The 24,929-nt window shown below is 32.1% G+C and overlaps 1 protein-coding gene across 1 annotated transcript; it reads left to right on the plus strand.

Annotated features, from left to right (window-relative positions):
- Positions 1 to 2,974: 2,974 nt before the first annotated feature.
- LOC134280564 (uncharacterized) lies at positions 2,975 to 21,655 on the plus strand. Its single transcript, XM_062763005.1, has 9 exons — positions 2,975 to 3,006; positions 5,276 to 5,344; positions 5,485 to 5,550; positions 7,141 to 7,425; positions 8,463 to 8,587; positions 12,254 to 12,476; positions 15,651 to 15,764; positions 16,375 to 16,419; positions 21,246 to 21,655. Exons 2-9 carry the CDS (start codon positions 5,290 to 5,292, stop codon positions 21,395 to 21,397), a joined length of 1,065 nt encoding a protein of 354 aa, XP_062618989.1. The 5' UTR covers positions 2,975 to 3,006; positions 5,276 to 5,289; the 3' UTR covers positions 21,398 to 21,655.
- Positions 21,656 to 24,929: the final 3,274 nt, after the last annotated feature.

Below are 24,929 nucleotides of genomic sequence, written 5' to 3' on the forward strand. Positions count from 1 at the left end.
CCTACCATAGAAAATGCTGCTACACCTCAAGTCAGCGACAAACCCGCCAATCACAAAAACGCACTCCAAACCAGATCGGGACGACTCGTTAAAGCACCTGAGAAACTTGACTTGTGAAGTGCTTGTAAATAATTCTTTTAGTGACTTTTGATTTAAATTGCGTCTAGTCAGCAGTTTGCACTGTGCTTAGAGGCATAAGAATACCCGTGTAGCTGTAAGAACTCAGTTTCTGCTATATTAGTTATTGTTCTTATTTGTTTTGTTCCTTCTGAGTGTTTGAAACATAATCAAAAATCTTTGCCATGAACTATTGAAAGCTTTACACATTTAAAACAGTATCTGTATGTTAAATGAAAAAATCTCTTTAATTTTAGTGAGGGGATGAAATGTACTTTAGTATGTTGATGTACGACTTATCTAATAAAGGTATGACTTATCTATAAATGGAAGTTGGAGATATCTGCCCTTGGTATCTCTGTAATTTACCGCCATGTCTGAATGCTCCACTGTTCAATAAATTCTGTTTCATACACCAAACCGGTGTCTGTTAATAATATACTACATAACTGTTGAAATTGACATCCCTCGAAAAACCGTTGTCAACCTCCGCTGACGCGTCGGTTGACAATCGTTTTCCTTGGGGTTTCAATTTCAACCATTACCCTCCAAAACAGGCACCATTTACATATATAGTCAGGATTGGAATAAACATTGTAGGCTGCATAACAATTCCGTGTTCATTAATGGACATTTTTCATTGAAAAATAAAAAAAATTGAGGAATAAATTCATTTAATTGTGCTTTATCACCCCCTACTATTGTTATTGTGATTTAAATTCAAGACACGTTGTTTAGGTTTACCTATTCAAAGGTTATAGGGTAGAGCCGGTTTATAAATAAAATTGGCAGTAAACAGGAAATTGCTTTAGTTTGTTTAATTTGAAAAGATGTTCTATGAAAACCTTTCTGAAAGACTTTAGTGATTTTCAAAAGAGTGGCTAAAGGGGGAGGGGGTAAATTATAATATATTTCATCATGGTTTACGTTATTTTATCATGGTGTACGGCAAAAATTAGAGCTCACTAGTGACAGACACGCTGGTAAAAAAAACATGTGTAATTTCATCTACACTGATAAACCTTTGTTTACCTTATATGGCTATTTTTATTAATGCGCACAGAGAATCTTACCACGGGTAACTGACCAATTGTTGATTGAAAATGTTTACGCCAAATACATGTTTACATTTTACTCTAACACGTGGTTCAGGTCAATCTATGATCATGTAAATGGAGTGCAAAATAAAAAAAAATGTTCTTATGAACAAAATGCAAAGATTAGAAACTATGAACGATGTATCGGACGTTTTTAATTTGTTGTTAACTAGAGAAAACTTGTTTAATATAATGTATACGTAGTTAGTGTCAAGTTCAGAAAACCAGCACTTCAAGGGTAAGGAAAACGAGCAGCATCTCTTATGCATTTAAATGGACAAAGCTTTTTTTTTTGCATAACTTTACCCACGATCACGTGTTTTGGCAAGGGAATCCATCAGACAATTGTATTCACCGATAGTACAATAAAGTAATTTTTTCAAGCGTAAAGTTCCTATATTATTCGTAGTAACCCACAATGAAATTCTTCTTCAGCTGATTTGTCAGTTAAAGTAACATTGGTGCCTCATTCGGTAATCTGACGCCAAACAATATAGTCCTGGTTCCCATGCAAAACATATTTGTCTAAAATGAAATTTTCATGACAGCAGGAAATTGTATATTAGAGAATACATATAATTTGAATTTGAATGAATTCAAGAGAGATCGATTGAAGTACATATCTACAGAATAATTTCATAGGGTGGTGAAAACTAAAATGCAACATAACTTTTCTGTTTACCATGTCTCCACGTGCTAGTCAATTTCTAGCCACATTTCCGTGAATAATTTAATTATCTCGCTGTAATCTTGCTAACTCTCGCCAGAGCTGCTGCCAGAGCTACTCGGAACTCATTGGGTTTTTATAGTTTGCAGAACACCGAAAAATAAAAGATTCCGAACACATTAGTAGGTGTGTTTATAACCTCAGCTTGGTCAAAAAAGGTGCTCCAGGTCATAGTTTTTAGTTAACTAAATAAGTTAAGTTTATTAGTTTTGAACCTTTGTCATTCAAAACTAAATAAATATTGACGTCACAATGCGACATTAAATACATGGAGATAACACACAGTATTCAAACTCAAAATTCCAATCAAACAATGAAAGGCAAGAACAGAGCAAACACGGACCTGCAAAACATCAGAGGTGGTGGAGGGAACACCCCTGCCGATCGGTCACGCCTTGTGATCCTGATGGAGAAGAAACGAAAAAAATACGTCGACAATTCGAATATTCGTATACGTTAAAATAGCAGAATCATCGCAAATACCCGTGATGGATTTTTTTTCATACCAACGCTCCAGTTTTTTAAAGATATCCTCGTAAAAACTTTTGACATGCAATTTTTGTTCACGGAGTTTTTGGCGAAAGAACATTTTTCATCTTAATTTTTTTTTAGGTTTTAAGAAGTTGGGGGGGGGGATGGCAGCCATTTTCAGACTATTTCGATCTCCTTTATGAGAAGAGCTCCAAATAAAGATATACGAAAATGATCAAATTTAAAAACTAAAATGTATTAATTTTTTCTTTGCCAATGATAGTTGACAGCTTAATATACCATATCTAAAAAGATAAGTTAAATCTGGTGGTTAATTTGTGGTTAATTTGTTGACCCGCCAACCTCCTTAAAAGACACCAGAAACAAGATTAATTCAATATAAGAAACCTTCACACTTCAGTTCTCCTAAGAATCGAGTCAACCAAGTCAAAAAGTCCGTCATGCCGTATTTTGTATTTTTATCTCATAAAAATTCTAAGGGATGTTAAATAAAAAAAAAACCACTCAATCAATTTTAGACAATCATTTTTTTAACAGCTACCTCAAGAGCCAGTAAGAAAACATTTGGTCCAGGTAAGCGAAACAAACATCTTAATATTAGGATAATGTCATTCTTTGAGACATTATTCAATTTTCGATCTTGAATATTGAAAAAATTCTGATGAAATAAAAAGAAAATTATGGTATATTTAGGACATGTAATAATTTTTTTTAATACCAGAAAAAATAACATAATATCTTGTGAAAACGAGATATAATCTTGTGAAAACGACATAATATCTTGTGAAAACGAGATAATATCTCGTTTTCACAAGATAATATCTCGTTTTCACAAGATATTATGTCGTTTTCACAAGATAATATCTCGTTTTCACAAGATAATATCTCGTTTTCACAAGATAATATGTCGTTTTCACAAGATAATAAGTCGTTTTCACAAGATAATTTCTCGTTTTCACAAGATAATAAGTCGTTTTCACAAGATAATATCTCGTTTTCACAAGATAATCTTTTTCTGGTATTTAAAAAAGAAATAATTGCGTGTCCTAAATATACCACCGTAATAAATCAACTCATTCTGATTATAAATTTACAAACTTTAACGGGTTTATATTAACATATTATCAAAACATATTTTGCTGCACAATAGACAATGTTTTATCACTAAACATTCCGGATTTTTTTGGATTGACATTCCGGAATGATAGAAAATACATATATATATATATATATATATATATATATATATATATATATATATATATATATATATATATATATATATATATATATATATATATATATATATATATATATATATATATATATATATATATATATATGGATACTTTATTTGTGCTTAATGGAACATTAATTCATTCATTTACTAAAAGATGTCATTTAATTTTTAGTAAATATATTACGTGTACTATACGAGGGGTGATCCATCGTCGCAAACCACGGCCAAAATGTACGATCCTCTCCTATTCTGGGAGAGAGCTATATGCGGACTCTTGACCGTGGCTTGAGATTATGGGTGATCAAAAAGTTTGCGAACTATCTCTATATTTACAAAACCACAATTCAGATAAGAATGAATTTTGTCACACATAGAGTCATAGACATGTTTTATAAATAGCATAGCATACCATAGAAACGAACGGCTTTAAAGTTAATCTTATATCTTAGAAACTCTCTTGCAGAAGTTTCAACAATGTATTTTATGTATAAACCTTATGAAAAAAATGGGTTTTGGAGAAAACTTACGGTTAAAAATAATATAGGCCCATTTAATCAACATTTTACATAGGAATGTATTGAAAATTGTAAAAACATTGATTTGACAAAATCTATAAAGGAAGGCTGGCTTGATGAGTAAAAAGGACCTTAATTGAACATATTTGGTGCCATTAAACCTGTTCAAAAAATCTTGAAAAATTCTATAGGAAAGCCAGAAACGTTGCCAATGCAATGTCCTTAAATAGATTTAATATCATGTCACAAGTTTAGAAATGCGGATGGTTCTTAGAATTTTTTCTCCTAAGAACTGGAATATGAAAAAGACTTGGAAAATATAAGTAATATTTTAATGAAAAAAAAAACAAATATAGACAAATCACATTCAGTAAAGGTTTACAGGTGAAAACGAATTTCAGAATATGTTAACATGGTGCTAAAAGTGTAATGTAAACTTAAGAAAAATATACCAAGCCAGGTGAATTTTATAAGAAAAGCTAAATGGTAAAATTCAGCCTATGTTATATTGATATTTTTTTGCCATTTTGATCTTCCTCTTAAAATTCACCTGGCTTGCTATATTTTTCTAAAGCTATATTATACTTTTAGCGCCAATTTGTTAAACCTTAAGAATTTAATTTGGTTGAAAATCATACGCATAGGAGTAAAATACGTACCCCTAAAACGCAGTAAAAAAATTGACGGTTATGTTGTCTCTTTAACGTCGCGGTAATTTTTATTTAAAATCTTTGTTGAATAAATGTACTAAAAATATGCACGATAACTTTTTGCACGCGGTAATCTATTCTAAATAAATACCTTTAACATCCGCCTTTTGTCTGCTTTTGTAAAAGAACAGGGAAATGTCACTTGATACCTTCTCAGCATAACAAAATAACACAATTCCATTGGGAAATTTGGGCAATCTTACTATTACTTCTGGACAAAAATTTTCATTACATAAATTTAATAAGAAGAGTTCAACAATACTGTAAGAGATGATATACTCAATTTTTGGCAATAGACTGCTCTAAAAAGGGCATGGATATCAAATGTTACAGTATGCCACTTGTAAAAATATATCAATTATTTTTTTGCATTACAGAGAATTTGATACTGATGCTTGTATTACTGTTTTGGTACCAGCCTTCCGATTCCTGTTTTCTAAATAGATGTAAGCTAGATTTAAAATATTTTGCATTGTCTAATAATGATCGGACAGAGATACCTGTAAATCGGAGATATACAGTATAGATATAACTTAACTTTTAAATGTAATTGACATCAATCAAATTGGGTTTTGTCTTTGCGCAGGCATTTTGGTAATTTTTTCCCATGTCATATTTTGGTGGGGACTGAGTGGAAGTGTTGATGCAAACAGTGAGTAAATATATTTATACATATTTTACACTTAATTAACAAAACTTGAAAGTGTTCACTTTAATAAATGTATTTATTTAAAAATTACACGATAGAATGGTATGATATTTTCATATTATCATAACCAATGAGTCTTCAATATGTTATCACAATACGATCACAATATGTTCTTTTAATAAACGTTATGAATTTTATCTCGACTTTTTAATATATCTTCATTTGTTGAGGGAAGGTGTAAAATTTGTTGTTTAAACATAAATTGAGACCCATATTTAATATTCCAAGGATATCATGCCGGAAAGTATTCTCTGAGCAAAAGTATATGAGGCTTAAGTTCCAAGATTTTAAAATGAATAAATGTGAAGATTTACAAAATTTTCTGTTAAATTTCCTTCTACCACAAGAAATAGTTCCTCATAAGTTTTTCTTTGAAAAATTTTAAGCAATTGAGTGTTGAACAATTTGCTTTGTTTAATTCAAATACATGTATATCATAAAAATTGAATTCTAGTAAATAGTTTTGAAGTAATAGGTTCTGCCTGAACTTTTCTAAAATGCTGACGAGTAACATACCATAATACTTACTAGTAAAAGCAATCATGTGAAATATAGTCAGCAATAAGATTGCTTCAGTACTTTTTAACATTTGTAAGTACGGAAGTATTTTTTCATATCCTACTTCCCTAAATAGCAATACATTGTATTTAATGGCTGATTGTTTTTAGTGTCTGTCAATAGATGCTTTTTAAGGCATTTAAACACATTTATCAAAAATTTGTTAAGGTGACTTTTTGAATTTGCAGGTATTCTATTTCAATTTATTTTAGAGGCATATTTTGGATTTTATTATACCTATGGTCAAACTTTGTCAGTTGATGCATCTTGGGTCCTCGGAGAATGTGGACTAAAAGTAGGTCACGGTGACTTATTGGCTATGAATAATCAATCTTTTTTTTTAGATCTGTATATGCATTTTGGGTCGTCCCAAGAAAGTGTGTCAAATTAAAAGTAGGTCACTGAGACCTACTTTTGGAATTTCAATTGAAAATAATAAAGGTCTAAATATCATTAAACTTTGTCATTTGAGGCATTTTGGGGTCTCGGAGATTGCCTGCTAAAAGGTAGGTGAGTGTAACCTACTTTTTGAATTTCATGACTGTTTCTGAATATTTAGGATAATATGGGGCTTCGAATCATCTCACTTTGTCGATTGATTCCTCTTGGATTCTCAGAGTGTTTTGACAGAAATGTAGATGACCAACTTTTGGACTTTCAAGACTTTATCTTAAGATACAGGATATTTAAAGGTTTCAAATAGAATGGGCAGGTTGCACAATTTATCAGAAGAGTGATTCAAGGCCCTAGTGCTTCTTGTTAAGGGATTCCGTCTTCAAGAGAATCCTATGAGGATTCTTCAGTTTATTGTTATCATTATTTCAGGTCTTTCACCTCCCCGCAAGACGTTATCGTTAATCTGAGATTTTTTCCACAATGTTTTTATCTGACTGATTTTGCATATATTTTTGAGATAAAATTGCATAACTGCAGTATTTAATCTGATATTCATGTATAAATGTAATTTATATGCAGCTAAACTACTTATCACACGGTATCCAACCGAAGGAGCAAAGGGAGTTTTATCATGTAGAATATATGCAATATCGGAAAATGTTTTGGTCCAATGGAATCATAATGGCGTCGTGATCAACTGTACATTACCATTGTCGACCTGCACTGCTAACCAATTTTATAGTGCATCGATAAGCCGAACCTTTTCTAACCTGACAGTTTGGAAGGCCAGCTTTGCAAGGGACGATGGGTTGTGGACATGCACTGTAAATAATCTAAAAACCAACGGCGCATTTTATGTTGTCAGTGAGTAAAACTGTTAAGTTACCTTCGAATATTGAGGTTTTAGGTAACCCGAGTTATTGTATAATTCTTAAACTACTTTCAAAGTTTTCATGATAAGGTAGACATAGAACTAATAGATGAAACAACACCTTATTAAATGTTCTTCACACAATGCCAGTATAAGAGGTTATTATAATGGGTAAAACCTTGCATATTTTGTTAATAGTTTGCGTGGTAATGAAGAGAAATTGCAGTTCTTTAAGAAAAGAATATTTTCCCTTTAATTTCTACGCTTTAAGGAAAAAATATTGATTTTTTCCGAATAGCTGGACAATAAATTAATAGAAAACTCAAGAGTGCTTCAGTAATTGTCGCGGTGGCAAATGTCAGGCCCCGTAATTTAGTTCATTATTCAATTTGTATAATACATATGTAAAAGTAGTTTACTAGCATAATGATGACTATAATATAACTTAGATCAAAGGACTTGATTACTAGGCGAATAATTTGAAATAAAAGATTACGCAAATAAACTTGAAGACGGAACATCTTAATTTACAAGGATAATGACAAAAATAAAATTTAATAATATACCCCCCCCCCCCAAAAAAAAAATTCACATAAATAAATGAAGTGACAAGAGCTTGGCTCCAGGACAACAATTGACCAAGTTCACTTTTTTCAATGTTACATATATTTTGAAATTATTATAAAAAATGAAATTCGTACCTGGCCATTTTCACACTTATTTCTTGTAAATATATTTAAAACTTGGCCAAGAGTTATGCAGAATTATGAATTTGGACACATATTTATCATAAGAATGAATAGGTCAATTTTGGGTTTGCGTAAAATCAAGGGATTTAGGACGGAATTATACCAAATTACAATTATTTGAGGGAGGGGGAGAGAAGTGTTTTACAAACATCTCTTGTTTATAATGTAACTACTCCAGTATTTCACACATATAACGTCAAAATGCATCCTACATGTGTCAAGTTTAAAGACATAACATACACAAAACAATTTTTACGTTTTTTTCATGTGATTTCTTAAAGCTGAACCTAAGAAATTTGTGGTAAGAAACGAAAACAACTTGACCAGAAATGATTTGGCAATGACAGCAGAAGCATACTGTGTGTATCCTTACAGTGCAGACATATTTTTTCTCTATCAAGTAAAGGTAAGTGAAAGTAAATTGAATGAGAGAGAGAGGGAGAGAAAGAGAGAGATGATAATATTAAATTTAATAACATTCATTTATCTAAATTAAGATTAATTTTTGTGTTCATTCGTAACTTTGATATATTCTGTAATTGAAAACAATTTTTAAAAAGTAAATTGGGAGACTTCTGTTGTTGTAGTTTGAATAAACAGAGTGTTTAAAATGCAATTGTGTAAGTAAATTCGAATCTCAAGTACTGCATACAATTTTGATAGAATGATTACTTCACTTAAATGATCTGCTAAACGCAGTAATCCACTAACAATAGATCCTACCACATACTGCCACTGTAATTATAATGTAATTTCATCGACTAAAGAAATGGTCAGGATGATATTTCACGGATAGATCAATTCCTTGCTGTAACATTTATTTTTTATAAGTAGTCTTCTTCAGTTATAAATAGTTCGTTTGAAAAAATACTCATGCATATTGAAGCAACTGTTTAGCAGCAGAATGCAGGCACAAGGTGTATTAATGCTTTTTAATTCAGGAAAATCGACAATAGAAAAATAAATTTAAGGGAAAGTGAGAATAAAAAAATTAAGTTCAAGGAAATTAACAGTAGGCTAGTTAATCAAGTACGAGGGATGTTCAATTAATAATGTCCTGAACTGTATGGCATACAATGCAGATATCATATGACATTAAGCTTGACCTTTTTGCATTATTGAATCTTTAATGAATTTATAACAATTTATGTGACTACTTTTTATCACATAGTTTTATTATGAGAAGCTGGAAATTTACAATGCAGATATCATATGACATTGAGCTTGACTTTTTCGAATTATTGAATCTTTAATGAATTTAAAACAATACATGTGATTACTTTTTATCACATTGTTTCATTAAAAGAAGCTGGAAAAAAGGGCTATCCGAGAAACTGCATTAAAAATGAATGGTAAAGAATCAATAAACTAGAGTGAAATTAAACGCTTCATTTAAGCATTGTAAAACTCGTTAAGAATCCCAAAGAAATATTCACTGATTATGTGTAAAGTTTTTGGCAACCAATGTCCGTTTTATAGACAAATGAAAGGTGGATTTCAATGGTAAAAAATAATATAATGGGCATCAAAAATGGGTACATTCTTGCTTACATAAAATTACAACAACTAATGTACTGTTTGCCAAATTTCAACAAATAATCACCCATGACATATGATTGATTTTAAGAAATAGCAAATTTGATAGACATCATTTCAGGAGTAGTTCACATCGTTTTAAAGTAATTTTTGACAGTAAAAAAACTTAGTACTCAAAGGTCACCCTATGTTTTAAAAATGAGCGAAAACGAAAATTTGTAAGAACATTTAAGCCATTTTTTCAAAATATCAGTCAACGTAGTTATCCACGTTTGTTTGAAATTTAAATAGATAATGAAACTTGGATACATTGCTTAAAACCGTCGAAACAAAATTTTCTAATTAAATGTACCTGACAAAAAGAGCAAAGAATTGCGAGAGCACAAAGACAGATTTATATGTAATTTTCTTAAATATTAATGGTCTTGCCGTTCAAATTCGTATTCGGGGAGGCAGTTTTATTTCTGGAAGAGTCTAGAAAGCAAATTTTTTTGCAAAACAATCGAAAGGTCTATCACTGGAAAGAACCAGAATCAGGAATCCACTACATTACATTTATTCATGACAGCGTCCAAACCCGCACGCCATGAGGAGTAAAGGAGTTTTGGGATAAACAAAAAGTTTTTTTTATTCACATTGACAATACTCGGCAGATCTTTCTCCTTCTGATTTGTTTCATTTCCCAAACTTGAAAAAACAATTTTAAGAAGGACGAAACGAGTCCAGGAAATCATAAAATCTGTCATTTTCCAGTATACTATAGGTCATACCCAAAAATGCGTTTTAAAACAATCTGAAATTGGATAAAAAAATTACAGACATGTATTTTAATTAATGGAGAATATTAAGTAAAATCATTAAGACTAAATCATTGCTTCTTTCCGAGCACCGAGGAGATAATTTATTGAACAGCCCCCGTACAAATTTGTTTATAGCTATATTCTGAAATTACTTCAAATGCTTGCCTGAGAACTTTTTATTTAAGTACAAAAAATACATATTTGTTAAATAAATTGTCAGTGAATACTTTAAACGATACAACGATGGAAAAGTGCACAAATTGCAATATTTAAATGAAATTGCTTTAGTGATAATAATTAAAACTTGATTTTCTGTTTAAATCATATCTCATACCACTACGTATTAAGAAATTGCAATTTTTCTCTGACATTGTCTAAATTTTGACATCACATTACCTGTAAGTATTATTATGCCCCCTTGAACGAAGTTTCGGGGGTATATAGTTTTTGTCGTGTCCTTCTGTCTGTCTGTCTCTCTGTCCCTCTGTTTGTCTGTTTGTCCGCAAAAAATTTAACCTTGTCCATAATTTTTGATTCAGTGGAGCTATGACATTCATATGTCACATGTGTTTTCTAGTGACAAGACCTTTCTTTGAGTACCACCAAATTTGACTTTTGACCTTGACCTTGGAGTTTGACCCACTTTTACACAAAAATTTTGAATTTTTACTTGGCCATATCTTTTGAACAGTAGACACAAGGGCATTTATACTTGACATGTGTATTTTTTGTAAAAAGACCTTTCATTGGATAGCAACAATCTTGACCTTTTGACCTTGACCTTAGAAATTTCTGTACTTATAAAAAACTTTAACCTTGACTATAACTTTTGAACAAAAAGTGTTGGGCTTTTTTACTTCACATATGTAATTCTTGTAAAAAGCTGCTTTATTAGAGACCAAGAACCTTAACCCTTTGACCTTGACCTTGGAGTTTGACTTACCTTAAAAATACAACCTTGACTATAATTTTTGAAGGGTTAGTACTAGAGCTTTCATACTTCACATATTTATTCCTTGTGACAAGACCTTTCATTTGATATAAAAAACCTTGACTTTTTGACTTTGACCTTGGAGTTAGACCCACTTTTACACAAAAATTGCAAACTTTTACTTTGGCCCTAATTTTTAAATGGTAAATACTAGTAATGACATTTTTCAAATATCTCTTCTTTTTGGCAAGACCTTTCATTTGAAATCAAGAATTTTGACCTTGACCTTGGAGATCTCCGTACTTACGGAAAAACTTTAACATTGGTCTTAACTTTTGAACGTAAGGGCTAGGGCTTTCATACTTCAAATATGTAATCCTTGTGAGAAGACTTTTTATTGGATATCAGCAACTTTGACCTTGACCTTGGAGTTTGACCTTCTTTTTACAAACTTTAACCTTGTCTATAACTTTTGACCATTAAGGGTCAGCGCTTTCATACTTACCATATGTAATCTTTGAGACAAGGTCTTTCTTAAGAAACCAACAACCCTGACCCTTTAACCTTGACCCAGAGTTCGTCCTTCCTTTGAAAATGTTTACCTTGGTCGTAACCCTTGAACAGGTGGTGCTAGGGTTTTTTATTTCACATATGTATTTCTTCTGAAAAGGCCTTACCTAATGTACCAACATATTTGATCAGCATTAGAGAATGCTTAACCTTCGCTATGTTGTCATACGGGGGCATCAGTGTTTCACAAACACATCTTGTTTCACTGCAGAATTTACCTTCTTTCTTTTTGCAGGGCGATCCACATTTTCAGATATTTAAAAGACGAAATTTATCTTTATATTATGAGGATGGTAAAAAATTTGGATGTGACAATAATGAATATGTTTTGCGGGCGACAGGAATGATTAAACAATCTGACTTCTCTAGTGAATTACGCGTGAGGTTCAAATTCCAGTACATATCGCTTAGCGGAAAAGAATATGAAACCAAGGCATCAGACTTCTTCAATTTTACTGGTATGAACTACTTTGATTACAAATTCATTTCTAGAACAATAAACCCCTTTAAGTAGACATAACGTGAATTTAAGTGTGAGCTTCACGTCGGCAAAAACAAACTCCTTAAATGTGCTCTAAGTTTGATATATTTTACCGTTGTACTATATTTTACTGTTATTTAAAGGAAACTGTGTATATTTCACCCGCTGGACTGCACAGCTACAAGTCTAGTAGAACGTAAAATAACAAAGTACTAGTAGTACAAATTCAAAATTCTGGTTAAGTCAGTTAAAATCTAGAAACTACTGGGCTTAAAAAGATGTTAACTAGATGGACAGAATAAAGGTGGCATAGGATATCAAAGAGCACGAGCCACTTTAGACCCTATTTGGCCCTGAGAAGTTCTGAAAAATCAAAACCACTCAGTGTAGGTTGCAAATGCAGTGTTTATCACTTGGAGTGTTAATGAGCACGTATCTATTAATTATGACGTAACTTTCCCTCTATTCAATGCAGTATAACTTCATAAAATGCGTCTTTTTCCTCATATTCTGTAAATTCCTTTGAAAAGGGCTAAATATTGACGAATTTTTTTTTATACAATATTTCATGTTAAGCACAACATCTGATCCAAAATATGCAAATACGTAATGAAAGATCTGTTTCTGAGTATAAAAACATGTTTTATTATATGAATCGTGGGCTGTGCTCATACCGTATAATTGGAAATTTTAGCGAAACGCAAATTTAGCGATTTGTCCTTAACAATTGGTATTTAATTTTTAGCGACATGTTATTTTAGCGACTTTAAGATAGGCTGTAAAGAAGTAATTACAAATAAAATGCAATTAATATTTAGCGATATTCAACTTTAGCGATCTTGGAACCCTCACTAATAATGCCAAAATTTAATCCTCGCTTAAATACTACTTATACGATATTTTAATTATTTGCTAAAGGTGGTCAAACAAGTATGTTTTCTGCAATTTCTCAAAGCCCGTTTCCAAATATCTAAATTCTCAAAAAGAATTTTGATTATAGGTCAGGAAAGCATACATGAAAGTGCAGGAATAGGAAAATATGCCTGACTTTCCTTTCTTAGTACGATTTATTGGGTCACCTGTGTAAACCTATGACCTGTTTTCATCGTGCGTTAACATTTGAATATTTTAGGTTCTCCTCAGCTTCCGCATAACCAGTATCAACCAATTTTGGAAAAAAGCATATATGGGTGAAGGGGAACAAAAAATGTAAATTTCATGGTCCCTTCCCCCTGGGGGCTGAGTGGTAGGACAAAATCACTGAAATCAATACAATCTTTAAGGAATTCTTTTTTTTCAACCGGACATTAAGCACTCGAACTCTTTGTATGAATTTAATAAACATTGCGTCCTCTACAAAAAATGTAAAATTCATGACCCCGGATACTGGAGTTTTAGTGCTTGGCTACATATATTGTATAGTAAAAATGCATTATTTCTCTGAAAATCTTCTCTACACCTGGATATTAAATAAACTAATTACATGTTAGTACATAAAAAGAAAGAAATTTATTGTATACAGTCAAACCTGTTTTAAGAGGCCACTCGTGGGAGAATGACAAATTGGCCACATAAGACAGGTGGCCACTTATTCCAGGTTTCAAAGCAGTGAATAAAAAAAAAATTGCGATCACAGTTGTGTATTTTTTTTCACATGTATCCAAATCCAATTTCAACACATTTAAAAACTTGGGAAATTTTAAGTCAAATTAAATCCATTTTCTTACATTTTATTTTACATGAATTTCTGTGAGAAATCTGTTATTGTTTTTTTTGTGTGTTGGTAATTTGATTTTGCAGCCACAAGAAAATCATGAAATGTTCTAACAACTTATTAGCGTTTCCCGGATGCTGTGTAAAGCTTTTTAGTTTTTCTAGATATATATTTATTTATATAACATAAAAGACTGTCCGCTATGACTTGATAACCTCAGGCAAAATTAATTGTAATTGAGTTCATGAAATTATTCAAGAACTTACTTTCGTATATTAAGAACACCAAAAAACATCTGTTAACAATAAATCATTTAATCATATTAGTTAAATCATTAAATCCTGACAGAATTCAAATTACACCTGCAATTATTGGTCATTAACTCATTATCAGCTGTTCGTGTTTGGCTTCGTATGAGGATACGAGGTCACGTGTCAGACGGAAGTCATGTGACAAAACGGACAAAATGGCCGCTGAAAACAGGCATGTTGAGCGCACGGGACCTAAAAACACTGGCCACTGGCCGCGTTAGACAGGTGGCCGCTTAAATGAGTTAAAATATAGTGAAAAATTGAACGGGCGGGATTGAAACTGGCCGCTCATGGGGAGTGGCCGCTGAATCAGGGTGGCCGTAACAGCAGGTGCGACTGTAGTTTCGATAAGGTAGGATGTCTTCTCCAAATTGTAAATTTCATGGCTCCAGGAACTCGTTTTCTGTTGTTAGGATGGGCTCTTTTTATTAAATTTATATAATAGAAATGTATTTATTCTTTGACAATCTTTTTCTCTGCTTTTGGGTATTAAACAAACTAACTGCATTAATAGTTATCATAATGATGAAAAAGGGTGCCTATTCCAAAATTCTGAATTTCAAGGCCAGGGATATTGGTGTTAGGATGTGGCTAGATACATTAAATAGTAAAAATTCAAATAAAAAAATTTCTCATTTGCTCTCATAAATATCTATCATGAGCAAGGACACTTCTTTCAAAAAAAATGTGTATTTCACCTCCCCCACCTCCGTGTCAGAAGTACCATTGAGGGGAAAGGGGCTCTGATTATATTCTGCTGATGACTTAATGCTTTAAAATCAGCTTTTAAATATTAATCAATCATTTATGATGGGCAAAGGGGCCTTTTTCTTTGTGAAATGGGCCTAGGATCAGCGGTCAGGGGTTCCTGTGAGGAGGGCACTACTTATTATTGCTGAATATTGCTGATTAGCTTTGTTCTCTCTATGGGTATTAAGTATAACCATGCTTATCTATTGCTATATGTATAATTATGATGGTTTGGTACCTTAAAATTGTTAATGTAATGGCATCGGGTTTAAAACATGAACCATGTTCATTGTTAGAAAAGCGTTGCATGATGCACATGTGACATTTAAGGAACATGGACCTCTTGTTTATTAATACCAAATCATATTCATTTCAGACGATCCTTGTAACTTCATACCTTGCAAAAATGGTGGACACTGCATAGTTGATGCAAAACTAGCCTACACATGTATTTGTGTAAATTTCTTCAGTGGAAAACATTGTGAAAATTGTGAGTTTTATAGTACGTTCTTCTTTTCTCGGTTAATCTGAACGATAAAATTACAGGAATTTGCAATCAGAATAGTGAATTTTAAACAAACTGTCGAGAAAGCTTTTTTCACTGTGAAATTAAGTTTGATTTGGAACTACTTAATTTTATTTCAACATATTATCCAATAAACTCGCTGCTGCAGCACTTTTAAATAATGATATAAATACAAATAAAATAGTTAAATGAAATTGTTTTTCCGTCATTATTTTATTATTTTTATGACGTCTGACTTAAACTGATAAACCTTATTTTATCAGTTTATTCACTTGGGTTACCTACAGTTGTGTATATTCCTCCATCTTCTTGTTATTCTTGTTTAAATTTTGTATTTTTAATTTCTTATCGAACTTTCGATTAATTTTACAAATTCTGTCATATAAAGTACCAAGTACATTAAACCTAATTTCGCATTTAAATAAAATATTATTATTTTTTCTTTCTATATGTAAGTTATTTTGTTAACATGAGTATTGAATAACTTTATTAGAGAAAATATAATATTATTTCTTCGTATGAGATTTTGTTTTGTATGTTGCATACCGATCCTTTAACGTTTTATTCACTATAGCACCACAAAAAGCAGATTGCAGCAGATATCAAAAGAATGACACGGGTAAGTTAAAGTCATTTCAAATTATTTCTACTGAATAGAAAAAGAATTGAAGAAGAATTTATTCAATGGGATATCGACTTTAAAACGAGATGGTTGAATTCCCTGTAACAGGTACGTATCTGTCAGTGACCTAGAAATTCTTCTTGACTATCGAATGAGTTTGGAGAAGTTAGGAGAAGTACACATCATAATTATGTAGGTAACTACGAAATACTGCTTTATGTGTAAAAAAATTTGACGATGGAATTCTGTTTTTTTTCAGTTGACATACAGTTTAGTTGCTCAAGGCCTCTATCGTCTATAGTTATTAAAAAACCCCGATATGAAATCAATGCAACAGACTTTTTGCTGTCTTATGTTTCAAGTTCGCTCGGATAATGCATTAATGCATTAAACGGCAAGAAACATTTGTAGCGTGAAACCTAATATGATAATAATTAACAGAGGCGGCTGAATCCCCTCAGTTAACTTTCTGAGGACCTGGCAGGTTCAATATATACAAATATGTGATTAAGCAATATATACAAATAAATATCAGACTTCTTGTCTTTAATCAATTATATACAGAAAAATCAGTGATGCTGGCTCATAAGAGATCGGCTCTTGCAACTCGGCTCTTATGGCTCCTACAGCTCTTTTCTTTGATACTGGCTCTTACAGCGCAGTTCATACAGTTCGGCTCTTTCTGGCTCCTGTATAGTACAGCTCTTGCTGGTTTCCGTAGTACAGCTCTTGCTGGCTCCCAGTGTCACTTTTAATAACAAGCAATATCTAAAGCAAGGGAAGACTTGTTCGGTCACGTCTGAAAGCTTTAAATATTTATTTATTATCATAAACTAAAAATTACCTCTCGTAACAAATGGTCCGCTTGTCTTTCCGCTTCAGCATCAACTTCGCAATTGAATTAAATTCGCCGCTTCACCTTTATTTATAGTCTCCGTGCTAAAATAACGCCACCTAGCGGAACATGACTAAAACAAGACTTGTACGGAATATCTTTTCCCGGATTGTCTCACATTGAATGCTCACTTATGTTTTTCTTTCACATTGTTGGTTAATTTTTAAATTGTCTAGGGATTTTTCCGTTTGCCCGATCATGACAAAGAGCATAAGACGGATGTGACCAGATGCTTATTTCTTCTTGGTACCTTATAACCTCTAATGTTTCGTGTTTACTTATTTGACATTGGTTTGTCTTGTTTAAAGCAATATGAGCTGCATTTTTGGGAATTTTATTTTGCTAATAAAATTTGTTCTTATGATTAATCTGTATGTATTCTAAACCCTTATGATGAATAAAACCCAAAAAACAAAACCAAAATACAACCGAATGTACAGTATTATATAAAAAATCATTATTGTACAGGATGACAATAATTCAATTTTCCTTCAATCAAAGCTTATAAAAAGTTCTTTCATAGCAAATATGAACAACAGAAGTTTATAAATCTTATATTTATTCTTATCTTATATATATTCATTGTTAATTACAAATTTGCAACATTTTTTTTCCTATGTCAAACGTGCAGCTCATATTGCTTTAAATGGACCTTTGATTATGGAATCACTGTATAGTTAGTATAGTATTCCAGGGCACCAACGATAGTGACACGGGATCGCCCGTTATGCGTAAATTATCCAATGTTTCCTTCTACTAGTATCGTTGATGTCCTTGGCATACTATACTAACTAGACAGAGATTCCTCATATTTCCATTTCATTGTGAAATAAAATTGTAGATAAAGATTTTTAAATGTAGACATAAATTTACATTATTCGAGGACTCCCATGTCAATTTCAATAGCCCACTGACGTCAAACACAAAGGCAACCGCACGATACTTACCCGCATATTTGACCTCCTTAGCGTCAGACACAGAGACAGAAAGAATGACTGCACGTACGGACCTTATTTGGAACCTTTTCGGCTATCCATTTAAAGCTTCTGATTATAATGTATCGCTAAACTAATAACTGATTATTCATGTTATTGTGCACGTATATGCTTTTGATATATATGTCTCGATTTAACAGTCATATATATTTCTATAATTACATACAACGCTATTTAAAAGAACATGTTTAAGCCATAAATTCCAGAAAATTGAACTAAACCGCTTTCGATTTTAAGATCGCAGCAAAGGGGCGGAGACATTTAAATCGCATGGAAATAGATCATAAGCACATGGTTTTCCGTATTAAATCTACATTATATATGAAAAAGGCGGAGCGGAAGGTTTTGTGTTCATTGTGTTCAAAAAGAGTGTTTCATATTTGGGAAAAACTTGTATTTCAAGTACTTTGATTATATTGATGAAGTAAATTGTATTGTAATTTTGCTACAATAAACCATGATTTTATAAATTCTTTTGTAATGGCATTGATCCGAATAGCCCCATCAAGACCTTTCAACTGAAATGCAAATTTAAGTTCATAGTATATTAAGACTAAATATATTGTAAGCAATGAGCTCACTAAATGATTCCCCGCCTCCCATATGGTTATAATGGCAAAGTCCATTTTTTGCAGTGGCCGGGAAACCCAAAATATATATGCGTCTGAGCAAAACGTCCTAACAAATTACGGAAAAAAGCTACAACAACCACCCAAGAACTAGCCTCAAATGTACTTATCTTGATTAATTTTAATAAAACACCCAAGCCAAAATATTACCTATATACAGCGCTATACACGGGCGGATTTAGAGGGGGCCCAAAGGGCCTATGGGGTCCCTTTTGCGTCCAAAAAATAAGCAATATTACTATTAAGGTAGGATTCTACTCATATTTCTAATATTTAAAAATTAATGAAATTTTCACAGAATCAAGAAGACAAAATCAGTAAGTGATAGTATCAGTGAAATTAAATTTGACCGTTTTATATTAGCGGCAAGGTCAGGTCAAGGTCATTATCTTTTTCTTTGACATTAAGAATGAAAAAATACTGTTGCCAATCATGTAATACCTACTTCTATTTCAAAAGTTTGAAGATTGTTCTTTTTGCATTAAAACATATCACTATATCGGGTCTATAGCATGATATTACCAAATTTACATAAATGATTTAACTTAACTGGATATTGGCTAATCCGAATTTTCTCTGTTTTTCTTAATTTTTAAGGATATATTAGTTATTTTTATATGCTTCCTATATTTAACTTTTTCTTATTTTCACATATCATAAAGTAGTCTTAAAAATGTACAAAATGATATAAAAACAAAATGTTTTGATCGTTTACTAAGAGAGAAAAATTACTTTTTATGGATTTTTGGCTCAAATCTGCACTTTGATAGGAAGCGTTTAAAAGCTAACAAAGTTCTAGTTTGTTTGAAAAATCATATTTATTTGATATATTTTGAAAGTTTAGTCCCTCATTATTAACTTAACTAACATTTGAAAATTTCTCCAAGTCTTCGATTTTGTAAAAATTATAACTAAATTCATTGTTCTATTATAATTTTGAGAGGCAGATAAGAAGATATTTTCATACGCCAACATTCCGCCAAAAATATAGTCCCTGCTAGTTTTCAAACGCAGTTTACAATTTCTATTTAAAGTTGTACAATTGTGATGAGGAAAGAAAAATATGGTCTTTTAAATTCCTTACACCTCAATATATAAGACATATAAGCAAATATACTTTGAATGTTTCATCTAGTCAAAAACCAGAGAAGAATCCTACCTTAAATAAATCAATGTTTTTTTGTGACTCTGGGCTCCTACCCTGACCTAAAACTGGTCCCCTCTCCGTTTTCAAAATCCCTGGATCCGCCACTGCTATAGTACAGAATGTAATCAGCAAAATAATACCCTTTTCCTTCAAAATACCCCGAACAAAAACACTATTGTTGTGAAAGAAGTCAACGTAAACTTTAAAACGCCAGAAAATATACGCAAGGATCTTCGGTATTTTGAAGATGGAAGTAAATAGAAAAAGAATTTTCCCAAGACTGACACAATGAAAGCGTATTGAACACTTGAATGTCACGTGAGAAAAGTGATTAAAATTTCAAACGGGTCACATGGTCTGTCACTCGCTGATCTGCTTATTTAGTAGCTAACTCGAGCGAAGTTTGGGTACATTTTTTAAAGAATTAGATATGAGTCGCAACTTGGCCAACATTTTCCTTTGGATATGTATAAGTTATAGCTAAAATACACATTCTGTGCAAATGAGAAAATGGTCAAGTTGCGGCTCGATGTTAACAATGTCGTTGAAAACTGGTATGGATATGAATAACAATAGAAATGAGACAAAACTGTTAGACCCCCGTTTCAAAAGCTAGTGTCGCAGGGCATTATTTAATACTATCATGTAATATAATATACCAAAACCTGCTCTTAAGATATTATTTTATACCTATATAACATTTATATAACATAAATTTAATGAATTTTGGGAATTCTATTTTGCGCAAAACATCGGGATCCAACTCTCATAGCTTAAGTGCAGTCATTCTTTGCATGCATATTAGGTCATCTTCGCTTGTGACTCCCCGACCTGCCCTGCCTTATTTGCATGCCGGTAAGATTATCAAGAAATCAACTCCGCTAAATTCTAAAGAGCTATCACAAAGAAAAAAAATAGAATTTAAATGGAAATATTCTTTATTATTGATCGGTATCTCCGCATTTCATTTATATACTCGATTTGTATAGAGGCATTAATTTAAATCTTTAGGACAAAATGCAGCCAAATTCTTAACTTCTTTGATTTGACATAAAATAAACAAAGATAGCAAAGGAAAATTAAAGAAAAAAAAATCATTTCTAAATTAAAACGAAATATTTAACTTGGTTTACTTAAAGTGTTTTCTTTTATTTCAGGAAAAGTCTGTGTTTGGATTATCGTATCTGCTGCAATTGGTTTCATCATTAGTGTTATTGTGTATATCATCTGCAAGAAACAAAAGAAAGCATGCTGTTCATGTTCCTCGGTGGGACGTGAACCAATTCCAACAGAACAAGACGAGCTTTAAATTAAGCATATTATTTGATTGTGTGATTATCAAATATGACTTATTAGTGCTAAATCTAAAAATGCCATATTCTTGACAATATAACTAAGATACGTTTTTAAATTATCTTAATCTTGGATTACAAAATATCTGTTGTATTGTATCGTATTGTTTACATTGGATTTCTTTGTTTCATTGGAAATAAGTAAATAAAGTAAGTGGATAAAAAGGATAAGCATATGTGTGTGTCAGCTTTCAAAACTTGTGAAATACGTTCTATTCTTACTATGGAAGTTTTTGATTCGATCGCTCTGTTGTGAAGGATATGGAGATAACGAACAGTAGTCAATATCAAAGTCCATAGAACAATACAAAATAGGAGCAGAGCAAACACGGACCTCCGACACAGCCAGAGTTCCTTATTGTTAAGTGAAGTACCAGGTCCTTTCATCCTTACACAGAATAACTTCGCCTTGGTACCTCACCACAATTCCTCTAGACTGTCTAGACTATTCTCTTTCCACTACTGCACTTCTAACCTTCGCTCTTTTTCCTTTATTTCAAATAATGACTTTATTACCTTTTGAAGAACTTTCTTCTTCCACTTTCTTTTGAGGATCTGTAATGACCAACTGATTCTGTCCGAATAAGGCCTAGTAGCTGCCAGCGTCTACTTATTTACCTACGGACCATTCTATCTACTCAGAGGGGTGATCAGCATATTGAAAGAGTCCATTTTCCAATATCCCCTCTGATTCAACTATAGTAGTCATGGCCAAATACGCTACCCATTACACTATATTGATATATTTCCGTGTTAGTAAAATCATAATAAGGGGGAGTAATCAAATGTTGAACCCGCTTTTGATTGCTTAATCTGGATCTTAAATCTCGAAACTCGAATTTCGAATCTCGTATTTCGAACCTCGAATCTCGAATGAGCATTCTGGGCTTTCGTAATTATTCAGTGAACATGGCATGATGAATAGCGGTTCGTAAACAGTGGTGTTTTTCACTGTAATTGTAATCTTTATGACATTTAAATGGTTGACTAACAACATTTAGATATTCAATTTTACGTTCGTAAAATTATTGTAAGCGATTAGCTTATTGCACAATGACTAACGTTATTCTCCCAAAACATAGATTTATTAAAGAAACCAAGTAAACGTTACAGAAAATCGCATATCTTGACTATCATCTAAAATTTTATATCACTAACTATAATTTTTCTTTTCATTTTATTTAGTAGAACGATGTTTAAACTAATCGGGTGTAAAATAACTTAAAGCTTGGTACAATAATTCAAAATGATAAATAAAATAAAAATTGCTGCTTGTTTAGTTAAGCAATGAAACTTATTTCAACTTAAATTATACGATATAACATAACTTGGGCCATTTACGCTTTATAAACCGCGAAGCGGTTTATAAAAAAGTGTAAACTGCCCCAAGTTTTTTTTAATTTAATTTAATTTAAGAGCAGACAATGAGACAATTTTTCCCCATAATAAGCCTCCACATTGAGTAAATTTCAAAGAAATGTCAAGTGGACAAAAGAAATGTCAACCTCTCCTGCTGAGAGGTCCTATCAAAAAACTAAACAATCCGAGATAATAACTTCAGTAATCTTAGAAATATATGAAAGAAAATCAAGAAAAACTTATCGTTTATGGGGTAGAAGAGTGTTCATCAAAGTAAAAAGAAGAAAGGAAGCAGTTTGATATGGACACAATTACAAACATAGCCAGAACTTGCAATATAGATATTAAGAACTACAGCATTGGCAAGGTCACAAAGTTAGGCAGATTCAACAAGGAGAAACTAAACCGACCAATCCTACTTACAAGTGAAACACCAGAACTGAAAATTGAAATCTTGAGAAATGCAATTCAGCTGAAGGGAGAGGGGAAGAAATATGACTCAATTGCTCTAAATTATGATCTGACAAAATCAGAAAGAGATTAGAACAGAAAGTTATATATAGAAGCCAAAGAAATCGAAAAGAAGTGCCAAGAGAATTTTTATACAAGGTCCGAGGCCCCCCAGGAGCACGAAGAATCGTCAAAGTAAAACCCAGAGAGTAAAAAACACAAGAAAAAGAAACTGTTCAGATGTAAATAATATTGGTGGAGATTTTAATGTTCTAAGCAGTTTAAATTGTTTTTATACAAACGCAGATCAGTTCCGCAACAAATTTAATGAATTTCAAGCTAGAATTGGCAGTACTAAACCAATGATGATAGGAATAACAGAAGTAAAACCAAAGAACAGCGTCCATATGCTTAACCAGTCTGAATTTAATTTAGACATAATCGGGGATTATGACATGTTTAACGTCACCATTCATAATAACGTCGGAAGAGATATGATACTTTACATACACAAATCACTAAATGCAAAAGATGCGATACTAGAGACAAAATATGAGGAAACATTTTTGTTAAAATAAAACTTAACAATCAAGACACTTTACTGATTGGTTTACTATACCGATCACCGTCAGATTTTCTGATGGTGAGCGACAACAATAGTAATCTTCTTCAGTTAATAAGTGAAGCATCAAATAAGCACTTTAGCCACATCTTAATGATGGGAGACTTAAACTATCCAGGGATTGACTGGGATAGCTGAAACACAATTAAAGACAATATTGAAGCACCTGAAATCAAATTTATACAGTGTATACAGGATAATTACCTATATCAGCATGTCACAAAACCAACACGATGGAGAGGAACTGACACATCTAATGTGCTAAACCTTATATTTACAAACGAAGAGAATATGATCAGTGACCTTGAATACCAGAGTCCACTAGGCAAAAGCGACCTCTGTGTAATACAGTTCCAATTTAACTGTTATTTAAGAAATAAGATATCATTGGGAGTTGAACTATGTTCAATCTCCCATGGTTATCACGTATTTAACATGCGCAGTAATTTGTATTGATTACATAGAGACGAAAGCTAGGCTACTGTGTCGGCTGATTTACTCCGATGATATTCAACAGAAGACATGCATAAACATCCGTGACAAATAGTTCATGTCATTTTCTCCTGAATTAATCTAATTTCCATAATGTAAGTAAATGTAATGATAAAGTAATCTTATTTTGGATATTACAATTCGTTCAAAGTACATAATTATGTAAAACTAAATTATAAAGAACCATGAAAGTTTTTCGTAATGGAACTCATTTTCAGTGTAGCGTCATACACTGAAAGAGATACAAACGACAAATCTACATACTGACGGCAAACGTTAAATTTAGTCATATTCAAACTTTTCATGAACATTTTCTTGGTTTAAGTGAATTCGTTAATGCATAAAAACTTTAGGAAACATGCGTATTTATTACTTAACAGCAGTATCACCTGCAAAAAGCGGTAAAACTAGTACTCTGTTATAAATATTAAAACCAAACACGGACACCGATGTTTTCGTAAAATCGCGATTAAAAACAACAAAATTAAGCATATTTATTTTTTAATAAAAGAAAAACTTCATTTACATACCAGATAATTTGTACGCACACAAACTCTCGAATATAC

The sequence above is a fragment of the Saccostrea cucullata genome, unplaced genomic scaffold (genome assembly GCF_032062105.1).
Source record: "Saccostrea cucullata isolate Sc308-1 unplaced genomic scaffold, CSIRO_AGI_Scuc_v1 ctg758, whole genome shotgun sequence".
Taxonomy (NCBI): Eukaryota; Metazoa; Mollusca; class Bivalvia; order Ostreida; family Ostreidae; genus Saccostrea; species Saccostrea cuccullata.

Excerpts from the sequence above, each read along its gene's own strand:
- LOC134280564 (XM_062763005.1), top strand. The coding sequence starts at position 5,290 with ATGCTTGTATTACTGTTTTGGTACCAGCCTTCCGATTCCTGTTTTCTA. Across the intron at positions 12,477-15,650 it reads AGACTTCTTCAATTTTACTG|ACGATCCTTGTAACTTCATA; the intron begins GTATGAACTACT and ends TATTCATTTCAG. Across the intron at positions 16,420-21,245 it reads ATATCAAAAGAATGACACGG|GAAAAGTCTGTGTTTGGATT; the intron begins GTAAGTTAAAGT and ends CTTTTATTTCAG.